At 41.0% G+C, this 16,143-nt stretch overlaps 1 protein-coding gene across 4 annotated transcripts in view; it reads right to left on the reverse strand.

Moving 5' to 3' along the window:
• Positions 1-16,143, reverse strand: part of CTNNA2 (catenin alpha 2) — a 1,361,081-nt gene that overhangs the window by 887,327 nt on the left and 457,611 nt on the right. For all 4 annotated transcript variants that reach the window (NM_001372104.1, XM_010810060.3, XM_010810059.3 and 1 more), the window contains exon 5: positions 4,696-4,815. In NM_001372104.1, coding sequence (NP_001359033.1) covers positions 4,696-4,815 — 120 coding nt within the window. The remainder of the gene's footprint in view (positions 1-4,695; positions 4,816-16,143) is intronic.

A 16,143-nucleotide genomic window follows, 5' to 3' on the forward strand; every position in this document is an offset into this window, starting at 1 on the left:
TCCTAGAGCCCCAGGGCTGCAACTACCAAAGCCCATGTGCCTAAAGCCTGTGCTCTGCAACAAGAGAAGTCACCGGAATGAGAAGCCTGTGAACTGCAACAAAGAGTAGCCCCTGCTCACAACAACTAGAGAAAGTCCCCAAGCAGCAACAAACACTCAAATAATTAAAAATAATGAAATATATAAATTTATTTTAAAAAAGCAGTAAACAATTGAGCAATCTATCCCCTTCTGCTTAGGGACTAATGGATCAATGCCAGTCAACAACATTTCTAAACCGAGGCAACTTATTTTTAGCCCTAAAGCTCAACACAGATAAATAGGGAACCAACATGTGAGGGAATCCTTTACACTGGACAATCTAGGCAGTGCCATTGGAAGTTATAAAGGGTCTTAATTAACTTCCAGAATGCCTGGCCAGAAATTTTATAGTCCATTCTGGGATATCTACACTAATAAGAAAATCTAAATATGAAAGTGAGAAATAGAAGTTAGGAAATTCTTTCCATAAAGATATTTTTAGAAACACTTTTAATCACATGGAAGAAAACTGTAAACAATGTAAATGCTGAGTTATGAAGAACTGGTTAAGTAAACTACTGAAGGTCTCATGTGATGGACTCTTTATGAAGTGAAAGTGTTAGTTGTTCATTCATGTCTGATTCTTTGCGACCCCATGGACTGTAGCCCCCCAGGCTCCTCTGTCTAGGGATTTCTCTAAGCAAGGATACTGGAGTTGGTAGACATTCCCTTCTCCATAGGATCGTCCCGACCCAAGGATTGAACCCATATCTCCTGTATTGCAGGCAGATTGTTTACCACCTAGCCACCAAGGAAGTCCCCGGACTCTTTATGTAGATATTAAAAGAAGTTTCCATAAACTAATAAAATGGGTAATATAAGTAAAAAGAAGAATACAACATGCATACTTATATGTATAGCATGAATATAAATGTCAAAATATGAAGATAAGCAATTGAAAGGCAATCTACCAAAATATTAGTACCACGTTTTTGTGGCTGATAGATGGCCATGTGCCTTTTTTTCCCTTCTTTTCTAAATTTTCTTGAAAGAGTTTGAAACAGCAACTAGTTAAAATGATGTTAATGAGATAAAAATAAATCATATGTATGGGCCTTCTGAGATGAATATCTCATAGTATTCCCATGGATTTTAATATCAGTTACATGCTGATGATTTGATGAGGTTTGATCTCCCCTCATCTCTCTGCTATTTGACAGTTCTACATGGATATCTTATAAGAATCTCAAAATCAATGTATTTAACTATGATATCTTGATACCACTTGATACTGCTAGAAGACTGGCCGCTTTCCAGTCTTCATCCATCTCAGTAAATTCACCACCATGTACATATTTGCTGAGACAGGACCTCAGATGTGAACCGGTCACATCACTCCCTAAGCTCCCATAGCCAATTCCACAGCAGGTCCTGAGTGTTCTATTTTCAATGTAAATTTGGACTCCCTAGGCTTTTCTCCATCTTTACTGCTGCCATGCTAAAGGAGACCATCTCTGTGGCAGGAAGGACAGGGCGGGGCCCCGGGATGGCCTCATCAAGTGTAGGCATTAGGCAGAAGACAAAGTCACCTCCTTTTTTTTAATTTAAATTTATTTATTTTAATTGGAGGCTAATTAATTTACAATATTACATTGGTTTTGCCATATATCAACATGAATCCGCCACGGGTGTACACATGTTCCCAGTCCTGAACCCCTCTCCCACCTCCCTCCCCATACCATCCCTCTGGGTCATCCCAGTGCACCAGCCCCAAGCATCCTGTATCCTGCATCAAAAACCTGGACTGGCGATTCGTTTCATATATGATATTATACATGTTTCAATGCCATTCTCCCAAATCATCCCCGCTTCCCTCTCCCACAGAGTCCAAAAGACTGTTCTATACATCTGTGTTTCTTTCACTGTCTCGCATACAGAGTTATCATTACCATCTTTCTAGATTCCATATATATGCGTTAGTATACTGTATTGGTGTTTTTCTTTCTGGCTTACTTCATTCTGTATAATCGGCTCCAGTTTCATCCACCTCATTAGAACTGATTCCAAAGTATTCTTTTTGATGGCTGAGTAATACACTTTTTTTTTTCTCTTAATGAGACCACAATGCATGAAGGAATGGCAACTAAAACAGAAACTCTGCAGCATCTGAGCAAGAAACTCTGAGCATGAAAACCATGGAGCAGGTACAATATAAATGCAGGACCTTCCACGTGTGGTGCCTGACGCGGGAGAATTTAAAGGGAAAAAACAGCTCTTAGAATACCTGTAGCGTGGCTTCAGGAGAAAAATGCCAGGACCAGGAGCTGATGCATGCTGGTGCAATCCAGGACATACATCAGCTCTTCCCTCAGTGAATGTTCAATCCCTAATCAAAAAGACCCCTACCCATTCAAAGGGCTACAAGATAAATGGCAAATCAACAACCCTGTGGGGCATCACTGGGTCCAAAGGACTCCCACACTCCTCTCCTTAACTTTTGCTTCTGCCCTGAATAAACTGCTACTTTGTTCTCTTTACTTCTCAGCCTCAGAATGTGTGTTTATTTTTCCTTTGCACTTTTGTGTTCCTAACCCAGCTAACTTTCGGATGAGTTGAACAAGAGCCTGGACTTTTGACAAAGTTTTTTCAAAAACTGTCACTCATCTAGTGGACTTCAGTCCCACCCATCCCCAACTAGTCTCTCCTCTTTGACACTACCCCTTCTTTGCAACATATCTAGAAAAATATGAAAATGTACATCTGAGACTTTGATACCAAACTCTGAACTGTTCAACCACTTGCTACTTACTTACAATAAAATCAGAACACTCAAGACTCTGAGTGTTCTGGCGCCCACCTTTCTCCACAGCCTCCTGCTAAGTTCACTGAAATTAAAAGTCAATGTAATTTTTTGTTTGGTCAGGTATTGAAACAAGCTAAATAAATAGCTTCTGGGCCTTAAAGCTTTGCTTCAGAGTGACTTCACTCCTAACCCCACTACACATCATGGGCTACCAAGCAAGACTCCACCTGAACAAAGGATTCTGTTGATAACAAAATACCTGAAAGTAATCGCATGAACTAAAATCATACAAACTCAGGGAAATAGTGGAAGACAGGGAAGCCTGGCGTGCTGTAGTCCATGGGGTCGCAAAGAGTCAGACACAACTGAGCAACCGAACAACAACAAAATCATGCCTGTGTGCCCATCACAAAGCAGTAGAAGCTCTTTGGGGAAAGGGACTAGATCTTGGTCAGATTTGTAACCCAGGTATTACTTCTGTTTGGTACAGATGAACACTCAAAATGTTGGCTAGAACTTTCCTGCTGGTCATAGAGAACATTAGAAAAAATCACTGGAAGTTGCCAGAAATCCTGGGAGCAGTCAAGAGGGCAGGTGAAGAGGATTTTAACAAATCTTCCCATATTTAAATATGCTATTTGCTAAGAAGAAAGAAAAAGATACACTCTTTGGAACACACAATTCTAATGGTACCTATAGAACAAACAGAGCTGGCCAAATGGAGGTGCGATCTTGGGACAATGGGAGGCAGAGAAAACTCAGGCCACCCACCTTCCTCGGCATGACTCAATACCTGTGCTCTCCTTCTCTCTTCCTTTCTCTTCCTTCACTCTCTCTCTCTCTCTGCCTTTCCTCTATTTTTCCTCATGTTTTCTTAATCTCTTTCATAAAATTTTACTCTGCATGCTGCACACTTGGGAGAGAGGTGTTGTATATATATGGTGCTGTCCACAGGGTGGGGAGGTAAAAACTGAAGCCCAAGAGCCCAGGGAGTGGCCACAGTGCCATACCAGTCTGACATTTTTTATTTTAATCAGGTCAGACATCAAGAACAGACCCGTGGTGTGAAGGGGGAGAGGTATAGGGAGGGATGGATTAGGAGTCTGGGGTCAGTAGATGCAGCCCTTACATACAGAATGGATAAACAATAGGGTCCTGCTGTTTAGCACTGGGAATTATGTTCAATATCCAGAGTTAAAGCATAATGGAAAAGAATATTTTTGAAAACTGTATCTATATGTATAACTCAATAACTTTGCTGTACAGCAAAAATTCACACAACATATTATTCTAGATATCTTGCAAAATGGGGGAGTGTCAAATTACAATTTTTAATGCAATTTCTTACATTAAAAAATAAATAAAGGTTAAAAAAAAGAGAGAAAGGTTAGAGTCTGGTGGGGTTGGCAGGGTGGTCCCCACCAGTAAGGCAGGTGGCCTGTGATCAACTGTAAGTCCCCAGGGGGACTGGGAGCACCAGCAGTGTACAGTGGGACCAGATGTGACCCAAGTAGGAAACTGCCTTTGTGATCATAGGTCCTAGGGTATTTGATGATCTGACAAGTGGTTGATGCAGTCGATGATGAATTGTCCAGGTCTACAAAACTGCAAGATTATGCAAACTCACTCGCTTTCTCCCCTTGTTGTTGTTGTTCAGTCGCTCAGTTGTGTCCGACTTTTTGCAGCCCCATGAACTGCAGCACGCCAGGCATCCCCATCTTTCACTATCTCTGGGAGTTTGCACAAACTCATGTCCACCGAGTCAGTGATGCCATCCAACCATCTCATCCTCTGTCTCCCCCTTCTTCTCCTGCCCTCAGTCTTTCTCAGCATCAAGGTCTTCTCCCCTAGGTTTCCAAAATTTTTCCTACCTGTTGTCTTCTCGCAGCTACGTAGTTAAGTTTCACCATCTCTTTTCCAAATTCTTTAAAGCGATTTGCAAGGTCTTGCTCATTTGTAGCATTTTTGACAGCTTCTAAGGCCTCCTCCACCTGAAACAGACAAACAAAAAAATCCAATATATTTATAACTGGATAGTATTTCAATACTGGACTTCACTGGTGGCTTAGTGATACAGAATCTGCCTGCAACACAGAAGATGCTGGTTTGATTCCTGGGTGGGGAAGATCCCCCTAGAGAAGGAAGTAGCCACCCACTCCAGTATTCTTGCCTGGGAAATCCCATGGAGAGAGGAGCCTGGTGGGCTACAGTCCAAGGGTTGCAAAAGATTCGGACATGACTTAGTAAATAAACAACAACAAATTTCAACATTGCTAAACATGTTAGAAACACTATTTGTTAGAAAAAATATGCATTAATATTTAAATAAAATAATAGGAAAAAAGTACCCCAACAAGCATTTATAATCAGAAAATTACATACTATTTTTTATACAAAAGATGCATGCATGCTGTCACTTCAGTCATGTCCTACTCTTTGCGACCCTATGGACTGTAGAGAGGCAGGCTCCTCTGTCCATGGGAATCTCTAGGCAACAATATTGGAGTTGGTCACCGTGTCCTTCTCCAGGGGATCTTCTGACCCTGGAATGGAACCTGTGTCTTATGTCTCCTGCATTGACAGAAGGGTTCTTTACCACTAACACCACCTGGGAATTGTTATATAAAAGATAATAATTGCTAAATTTCTAAATCATATAAAACACTACATTGTTTGTATTTTGAGCTGTGATTTCCATAAGAAATACAGACTTTTACTTTCAAGTAGAAAGATAAAGAAAAATAAACTTAAGAAGACATATGGATTTAAAAACAAACACCAGAAATCGTCACAGGAGGAAATGTTTTGTAAACAAAAACTGGAGGAACTCCTGGGCTGCAAAAAAGCTTTAGATGGCTTAAATCTGCATCTTGGCATCACCTCCAAATCTGCAGCAAAGGGATTGTAATTTTATTTTTATTTCATTTATTTATTTACTTATAGCTATGCTGGGAGAAGGAAATGGCAACCCACTCCAGTACTCTTGCCTGAAAAATCCCATGGACGGAGGGGCCTGGTAGGCTACAGTCCATGGGGTCGAAAAGAGTCGGACACGACTAAGCGACTTCACTTTCATTTTTCACTTTCACTTTTCACTTTCATGCATTGGAGCAGGAAATGGCAACCCACTCCAGTATTCTTGCCTGGAGAATCCCAGGGGCGGGGGAGCCTGGTGGGCTGCCATTTATGGGGTCACACAGAGTCAGACACGACTGCAGCGACTTAGCAGCAGCAGCATGCTGAGTCTTGGTTGTGGCACACAGGCTCCTCAACGCTGCTGGCAAGATTTCTCTTGTTATGCTGAGCAGGGTCTACTCTTTAGTTGCAGCTCTTGGGCTCTAAAATGTGGGCTCAGTACTTGTGGCAGATGGGCTTAGCTGCTTCAAGGAATGTGGAATCTTAGTTCTCAGACCAGGGATTGAACCCATGTTCCCTATATTGGCTGGAAGATTCTTAAGCATCGGATCACTAAGGAAGTCCTAGGGATTGTAATTTTAAGCTGTGATTATGTGTTGCCATTCCATGAAGGAGAAAACACTTAGCCTCAAGAAGTAAGTGAATTTGAAGTTTTGTTGCCATTTTAGGAGGCATCAACTAGGGTGAACAGAGTAACAGCCACTGGAAATAACCAAGAACATAATCTTGAATGAACAAGGCACAAGATGGAAACCATATTTGCAAAATCACAAGTTCTTAGTTTTGAAGGGAGTTTGGTGGGGAGGTCTCAACTAGTACAGGCTTTTGAGAAAGGCAGCAGGAAAAGAGAGAGAGAGAGATGGTAGCTCTGAAAGTTGGACCATAAAGAAGGCTGAGCGCCAAAGAATTGATGCTTTCAAATTGTGGTTTGGAGAAGACTCTTTAGAGTTCCTTGGACAGCAAGGAGATCACACTGATCAATCCTAAAGGAAATCAACCCTGAATATTCATGACTGACGCTAAAGATCTAATATTTTGGCCACCTGATGCTAACAGCCTAACTCATTGGGAAAGACCCTGATGCAGGGAAACATTGAAGGCAAAAGGAGAAGGAGATGGCAGAGGACAAAATGATTCCATAGCATCACTGACACAATGGACATGAATTTGAGCAAACTCTGAGCGATAGTGGAGGACAGAGCAGCCTGGCATGCTGCAGTCCATGAAGTTACAAAGAGTCGGACGCAACTTAGTGACTGAACAACAACAAAGCTCTGAAAGAGTAATAAAAATACAGAGAATGTATGGCCTACTTGCAGAATTCCAATTGCCTCTTGTAGTTTAGACCGAATCAAAAGACAACCTACAGACAGTTCATAGTTGAGAATGTGGGGATCCAAATGACCACTAAAGTGGCTAGAAAAAGTCATAGATTAACACAGTACCAAGTGATAGAGATACACAATTTGTTTAAATTGGACACAATCACAAAGGTTGCTAATCCAACTTCCTCACCAAGTTTCACTGGGTGGAGGAAGAAAACGGTGTATATAAACAAGTGATAATGGATATCATCACATCCTTTCCTCCATAGATATTACAATACCATTCAGTTTACCCAACAGACTAACATTTCATTAAGGAAAGAGTCGCAGCCAGAATGGAGGTTATTTTTAAAAATGGTGAAAGGAGCTCAATCTAGACTCCAGATAAAATTGTTTCCATTCTCATCAGCTATGGAGATTCTTCATCTTTTTTTTTTTCCTTTCTATTTGTAAAAACACAAAATGATTTCATTCACCAATTTTAGTCTTTTCCAATTCCTATGCAGGCTTTAATTATACTCAAGGAAAAGAGAAGTATAATTGAAAACAGAACTGTTGTGTGTTAGGATGTCTTTTAGGCACTCGAGTCAAAGGGCATTTTATAGTATGAAATGGCTCATTTAAACATTTTCATGGATTAATGAGAACCTCATATATCAAACTTTTAAAACAACACATCAGTGATGTCTCCCTTACTAATAGATTTATAATCATTTTACCGTGGCTATCAACAGCATCACTGAGAGGAAGCTCTTGGCAGTTAATTTGTTCCTACTGCTTATTTGAGTTGTAAATCTTTTCTTAGGACATAAAACCTGGCCCCAGGGAAGACCAAAATAATTATCTCAGAAGGAACTAAACCTTGGATTTGTCTTATTTTTTATATATATTTATATAAAACAGGCTTCTTCTTGGTTTTTAATCAGGCCAATTTGGAGTATTTATTTTGCTTTGTTACACATCACTTATTTTCTTATTGTTTTTCTCTGAAGAATCCAGATGCTCGTCTGAATTTCTGTTTCTAATTCAGTGAAGTTCCTTGGAAGAGCAACACCAGTGAGAGTGTCTGTCTGCATAAAGGTAGACTTCGTCATACTCAGAGTTCCAGAGTGACAGGTATCTACTGAGAAGCTCTCATATCGAAACACACGTCCGAACCTATCCACTACCCCACAGAAATGGAGAGAATGGAATTAACATCTAGGATTTAGGATACTATCACCGGCCCAGTACACTGCTATTAAAGAGATAAATGATACACAGAGAGAGCAGGAGAGAGAGAAAGAGAGAATAAATACAAAGTGGAAGGGACCCAGATGAGGAAGAAGAAGAAAAAAAACAAAAAACAGGGCAGGGGGAGAGACGGGCAGTGTCCAGGCACTTCTGAAAAGTCAAAGTCAATATGAAGATCAAGTTTTTGCTTTTGAACAGAGCCAATGTTCTTTTGTTATTTTCAGGTGTCTGGAGAAAGGAAACTGACTCCTACATGCCAAGCAACAAATCCTCCTGCCAATGCAGGAGACACCAGAAACTCGGGTTCAATCCCTGGATTGGGAGGATACCCTGGAGTGGGGAATGGCAACCTACTCCAGTATTCTTGCCTGGAAAATTCCATGGATAGAGGAGCCTGGTGGGCTATAGTCCATGGGGTTGCAAAGAGTTGGTCACAACTGAGAAACTGAGCATACACACACAAAAGTGAAGCTAACATCTTAAAAGGTAATCCTTATGGAGAAAAGGAACCCAGGACACTTTGTCTACCTACCTGCCCCACAGGGACACCTATAGGTCAGCACGTGTAGGGAGGGCTATGGACTCAGACTGGCCTGTGTTTGAGCCCCAGCTCTGTTATTTGTTAGCTCTGTGATCCAGGGCATGTCACTTAACTTTTCTAAATTCCAACTCCAATGTCTTCATTAATAATACAAAGGCAATAGAGTCCAGATACTACAAAAGGTTGTTCTAAGAATAATATTAGATACAAAATGAAAAAAAGAAGAAATAAAAATGGAAAATATAAAATAAGGTGGCCAACTAAGTTCTAATATAAAATAAATATAAATGGGCTAAATGCTTTAATTAGAAAACAGAAATTATCAGATGGGGCCTTTAAAAAGATCCTGCAATGTCACCTATAAGAGACAATTTGAATAAAAAGATATAAAATATTGAAAATTAAAAAAATGAAACCTTCTACACTAATGAATTTAAAAACCTACTTGAAATTGATAAATAGGAAAAATGCTAATATAGATTTTAGAAAGAAGTAACAGAACTCGAATAGACCAAAAAATGTTATAGAAATGGACATGGCAGCCAAAGATGACTTTTCTACTCTTTTCCCAAACAAACCAGGCACAGTAGGTGGGTGAAAAATGAAATGTAAAACAGCAAATACATAGCGGAATGCCTGTCAAGAATTAGGAGCTCCTTTCACAGACATGGGCTTCCCAGGTAGCGCAGTGGGTAAGAATCGCTTGCAGTGCAAGAGATGCAGGTTCGATCCCTGGGTAGGGAAGATCCCCTGGAGGAGGGCATGCAACCCACTCCAGTATTCTTACCTGGATAACCCCATGGACAGTGAAGCCTGACAGGCTATATAGTTCATGGGGTCACAAAGAGCCAGACAGGACTGAAGCGACTGAGTCTGCATGCACACACGCACACACACACACAGATACTGACTTGCTGTATAATCTACCTAAGGGTAAACACTGTTTCTGAACGACTGTAAAAAGGAAAGACTCCATCTTGCTTTTGGACTAGCTGCAGGTGACATGAAATCTGGGAATAGTAGAAGGACACGGTGGTCTCATGGGGGAGGTGTTATAAGGGGAGTTTGCTGTGGCTCTGTGTGCCAAGCTGAAGTGGGAAATCACTTCCAACAAGCTGATAAAGAGGGCCCTCAGAGCAGCTGCCACATCCTTCCTTGTAATGAATACCCTCCTGACCTTGGGCACTACTGACAGCTGTTCTCACAAAAGCCAGTCTGGGCTGAAGAACACCAGTGCAAGAACTCTCAGCTCTGGCAGCTCTGTCTGTCCTTAATACTGGGAGCCTGTGCATGGGAACAGCTGGGAAAAGTGAAAATTCTAGACAGGATATCACAGTGTCCTCTATCTTTACTGGTTAGATATTATTTTCAAGCCTGTTTTTCACAACTCTTGAAATCTTTGATCTTCTCACAGAGTCTGCTCAATACAGCCCTTACCCCCATTTCCAGAGCAAACCTACTTGCCACTATTATTTACTCCACAATTGTGGCAATTTGTTTGAGACAGACTCTTTAAATCTAGTCTCCAACTTTCCTGATTGAAATTTCACTCATTTACTTTGACATCATAAAAGTAGACTGAGAATTCATAAGCTAACTCAATATTTTTTAAGCACCATCTGGGGCTAGGGACATACAGGGATGGGCACAGCATTGGACACAGGAGTCTGACCCTCCTCCTGGACTGTGTGATATGTTTCTTCTGTGCACACTCACTGTCCATGTTGTTACAATCAACATCTCTGTTTGGACAGACTGACTTCATTCCAGGGTCCTAATCTTGATTCTCAGTTGATTGGATTTTAAGTGACACCCAATAAAACAATTTAAAACAATAAGGCCGTATGTACAAACTTTCAAGTTGTGAACTTTCAAAGATGCCAACATGCATTCCCTAAATTGAGTGAAATTGCAGCTTGCCCTCCATCTCCTGTTGCTAATGATCCTTCAGCTCTACCATCTCCCACCTCCCCTTCCTCCCCCAGTCAGTAGCTCTTCTTGTCTGTTCACTCAATGCTAGCCCCTGTACACCAGCTGTTGTACTGGACTACTGTAGTTTTCAAGGCATTGTATCATAAGATGAAAAATTTTTTTTGTTTGTTTAATTGTTTTATATGTATTATTTGTGTGAAAAGTATCATAAACCTATTACAGTACAGTACTATAGAGCTGACCATGTTCGTTGAGTACCTATGCTAATTTTGTTGGACTCATAAACAAATTGGACTTACAAACACACTCTTAGAACTGAACTTGTGTGTACGTAGTGGACTCATGGTATGTCATACGAAGTTCTCTTGTTAGGATCTGGATTTATAGCAATATTTTAAACTCTTAGGTTGGAGGAAAAACAACTGCAGTTTTGGACTCTGAATTTTAAATCATTATAACTATGCTCAAGTACATATTTATTAATCAAAATAGGAACCATTACAATCAACACTTTTTTGTCAATGAAAAAAAAAAGCTTGTTTATTCCTGTAGCATAAAAATCCATGCTTCATGATTTGACAAACTCTTGGAAAGCATTGTCTGAGTCCTGCTAGTTGTGGAAGCATTTTCGCTGCAAAAGTTGTCAAGATTCTTGAAAAAGTGGTAGTTGGCTGGCAAGACGTCAGGTGAATATAGCAGATGAGGCAAAACTTTGTAGCCCAATTCCTTCAACTTTTGAAGCATCAGTTGTGTGACATGCAGTCTGGAGTTGTCTTCGAGAACTGGGCCCTTCCTGTTGACCAATGCTGGCTGTAGGCACTGCAGTTTTCAGTGTATCTCGTCGATTTGCTGAGCATACTTCTTAGATGTAACGGTTTCTCTGGGATTCAGAAATCTGTACTGGATCAGAGGGGCAGCAGACCACCAAACATTGACCATGACCCTTTTTTTGGTGCAAGTTTGGCTTTGGGAAGTGCTTTCGAGCTTCTTCTTCATCCAACCACTGAGCTGGTTGTCACTGGTTGTAGAAAACCCATTTTTTGTCATGTATCACAATCCAATAAAGAAATGGTTCATTGTTATCTCCCAGAACGAGAAGATGGTACTTCAAAATGACATTTTTTTTTAAATTTTTAGTCAGATCATGAGGCACCCACTTATCAAGCTTTTTCACCTTTCCAATTGGCTTCAAATGCCACATGATCATAGAATGGTTGACACAGTTCTTGGGCAACTCCTAGTGTAGCTGTAAGAGCTCCAGTGACGGCCCTTAATTGGTTGCTGTCCGCTTTCGACGGCTGGCCATCCTCCTCCTCATCTTCAAGGCTCCCATCTCCTTCATAAAATTTCTTGAAGCACCAGTGCCCTGTATGTTCATTAGCAGTTTCTGGGCCGAAGTGTAGTTGATGTTGCAAGCTGTTTCCACTGCTTTATGATCCATTTTAAACTTGAACAAGAAAATTACTAGAATTTGCTTTCTAACATAATTTCCACAGTCTAAAATACACATAAAATAAGCAGCAAGCAACAATTCATTAACAAAAAATGTAAAGCAAGAAATATGTATTAAAACGATGTGTAACACTGTTACCAAAAGAATATGTGCATGGAGTCTGGCTGCTTGCTGCTCAAAAGCCAATAAGCAGGCCAGGTAGGTAGAAAGGAAACTTTGCTTTATTTCAGATGCCAGCAACTGCAGGGTAGGGGGAGGGTGGCAGACATCAGTCCAAAGGCTGACATCTGTCCAAAGCAGGGGGTGAGAGCTTTTTATAGACAGAGACAAGGGAGGGGTTACATGCAGAAACAGCACATTCATCTCTAACACTCATATTCAATTTGGTCATCAGTGGTCTGACTAGCATCATTTTGGTTGTTTTAGCTACAGCTTATCTTCAGTTCCAGGGGGCAGTTGTTCCCATTTCTTTACAGTCATTCTCAGAACTGTGGCAGCCCAAGCCAACTTATATGCAGAGTACATCATGAGAAACACCGGGCTGGATGAAGCACAAGCTGGAATCAAGATTGCCAGGAGAAATATCAATAACCTCAGATATGCAGATAACACCAGCCTTATGGGAGAAAGTGAGGAAGAACTAAAAAGCCTCTTGATGAAAGTGAAATAAGAGAGTGAAAAAGTTGGCTTAAAGCTCAACATTCAGAAAACTAAGATCATGGCATCCAGTCCCATCACTTACGGCAAATAGATGGGGAAACCGTGGCTGACTTTATTTTTGGGGACTCCAAAATCACTGCAGATGGTGACTGCAGCCATGAAATTAAAAGACACTTACTCCTTGGAAGGAAAGTTATGAGCAACCTAGACAGCATATTAAAAAGCAGAGACATTACTTTGCCAACAAAGGTCCGACTAGTCAAGGCTATGGTTTTTCCAGTAGTTATGTATGGATGTGAGAGTTGGACTGTAAAGAAAGCTGAGTGCCAAAGAATTGATGCTTTTGAACTGTGGTGTTGGAGAAGACTCTTGAGAGTCCATTGGACTGCAAGGAGATCCAACCAGCCCATCCTAAAGGAGATTAGTCCGGAGTGTTCATTGGAAGGACTGATGTTGAAGCTGAAACTCCAATACTTTGGCCATCTGATATAAGAAGAGCTGATCATCTGAAAAGACCCTGATGCTGGGAAAGATTGAGGGCAGGAGGAGAAGGATGACAGAGGATGAGATGGTTGGATGGCATCACCGACTCAATGGACATGAGTTTGGATAAACTCCGGGAGCTGGTGATGGACAGGGAGGCCTGGTGTGCTGCAGTCCGTGGGGTTGAAAAGAGTCAGACACAACTAAGCAACTTAACTGAACTGAACTGAAGTTCTGGGTAGAGTCTGTCTGTAGTTAACTTCTCCACCTGGGGTTTGGTATCTATAAGACAGCTCACAGGATATGGCTCAGAATATTATCTATAGCCCTGGAGAAAGAACCTTGAGAAGGTCCTTGACAATGCTTAATGACTAAATTATTATTATTTAGTCTCCTTTGACTGTTGTCCTTTCTTTCAACATTTCTCATTTCTCTGATTAAACTTATTCTTTGACTAAGTTTCCACAGGCAGAAGGCATGCAGACAACATGGTGTGGTGGTAAGGACCACAGCCTTCTGCTCCATTTCAACATAACCATATTTATGTAAGAATATATTTCAATATCAAATGGCAAAGTTCAACAATGCAAAACCGCAATTACTTTTGCACCAACCTTAATAGCTTGGAATTGGGAGTTGGCCAAGTCAATGAATGAACAAATATAGAATTCTATATTTAACTACTTGTTGAATCATATAATCTGGTTTGACACTGATATCTCAGCATCATCATACTTTATCTCTCTGCCTCCTAAAGATAAGCTGCCTTCTTGATTAAATTTTCTGTTTCCCTGTGAGCAAGTGAAGAAAATGATTTGATCAGAAAGCAAGAATGATTAAATGCTAGTGTCACTGATTCATAATGTGCCATGTTTTACAAAACACAACAATAATACAGCTTGATACATTTCCCAAGTTATTTTCAGCTTGTGCAAGAAAAACGACAATAGTCAGTTTCACTGATTACTTATTGATGCATCAGTTCAGTTCAGTTCAGTCACTCAGTCGTGTTTTACTCCTTGCAACCCCATGAATCACAGCACGCCAGGTCTCCCTGTCCATCACCAACTCCCAGAGTTCATTGAGACTCATGTCCATTGAGTCAGTGATGCCATCCAGCCATCTCATCCTCTGTCGTCCCCTTCTCCTCATGCCCCAAATCCCTCCCAGCATCAGGGTCTTTTCCAATGAGTCAACTCTTTGCATAAGGTGGCCAAAGTATTGGAGTTTCAGCTTCAGCATCAGTCCTGCCAATGAATACCCAGGACTGATCTCCCTTAGGATGGACTGGTTGGGTCTCCTTGCAGTCCAAGGGACTCTCAAGAGTCGTCTCCAACACCACAGTTCAAAAGCATCAATTCTTTGGCACTCAGCTTTCTTCACAGTCCAACTCTCACATCCATACATGATGACTGGAAAAACCATAGCCTTGACTAGATGGACCTTTGTTGGCAAAGTTAGTATCTCTGCTTTTCAATATGCTATCTAGGTTGGTCATATCTTTCCTTCCAAGGAGTAAGCGTCTTTTAATTTCATAGCTGCAGTCACCATCTGCAGTGATTTTGGAGCCCAAAAAAATAAAGTCTGACACTGTTTCCCCATCTATTTCCCATGAAGTGATGGGACCAGATGCCATGATCTTAGTTTTCTGAATGTTGAGCTTTAAGCCAACTTTTTCACTCTCCTCTTCCACTTTCATCAAGAGGCTTTGTAATTCCTCTTCACTTTCTGCCATAAGGGTGGTGTCATCTGCATATCTGAGGTTATTGATATTTCTCCTGGCAATCTTGATTCCAGCTTGTGCCTCTTCCAGCTCAGCGTTTTTCATGATGTACTCTGCAAATAATTTAAATAAGCAGGGTGACAATATACAGCCTTGATGTACTCCTTTTCCTATTTGGAACCAGTCCGTTGTTCCATGTCCAATTCTAACTGTTGCTTCCTGACCTGCATATAGGTTTCTCAAGAGATAGGTCAGGTGGTCTGCTATTCCCATCTTTTTCTGAATTTTCCACAGTTTCTTGTGATCCACACAGTCAAAGGCTCTGGCATAGTCAATAAAGCAGAAATAGATGTTTTTCTGGAACGCTCTTGCTTTTTCCATTAATGCACCAGACAATGTTCCAAATGGTTTACATGTACCTAATTTAGTCCCCCAAAATAGGTCTTTGAAGTTAATACTTCTCTTGTTTCTGCTTTACAAAGGAGAACTGAGGCCAGAGGGGTAACATAGCCAGCCTGATCAGTCTCATAGCAAATCTCAGGTAATCTGGGCTTGAACCCAGGTACTTTGCTCCAGAACACATTCTTTGAACTCCTGAGTTGGGCCACCTCAATTTCCCAGAAAGGATGGGTTCATAAAGCTGCTGGAGTCTGGGTCTGGATCATACTGATAATGAAGATTCTTTAAGAATCCTGCCCCATCTGATCAGTCTCCAGGTTCTAATGCTTCTATCTCTTTAATTTCTATAAAATCTATCCCCTTACTGTTCACACAGCCACTGTCTGCACTCAGCTTTCCTTGCATTCACTGGCCTGGGTCAGGTAAAACATCTCTCAATCTGTCTCCTTGATTGGGCTCACCCTTCTAATTTCTTCTCCATACTGCTACCAAAAGTATTTGTCTAAATCAGGAATTTGATTTTATTGTATAGGACTACTCAATTGCTCCCCATAATCTATAAACAGAATCTAAACAAATTTGTTGTTCAGTCACTAAGCCATGTCCGACTTCTTGTGACCCCATGAACTGTAGCATGCCAGGCTTCCCTGTCCA

The sequence above is a fragment of the Bos taurus genome, chromosome 11 (genome assembly GCF_002263795.3).
Source record: "Bos taurus isolate L1 Dominette 01449 registration number 42190680 breed Hereford chromosome 11, ARS-UCD2.0, whole genome shotgun sequence".
NCBI classification, from domain to species: domain Eukaryota; kingdom Metazoa; phylum Chordata; class Mammalia; order Artiodactyla; family Bovidae; genus Bos; species Bos taurus.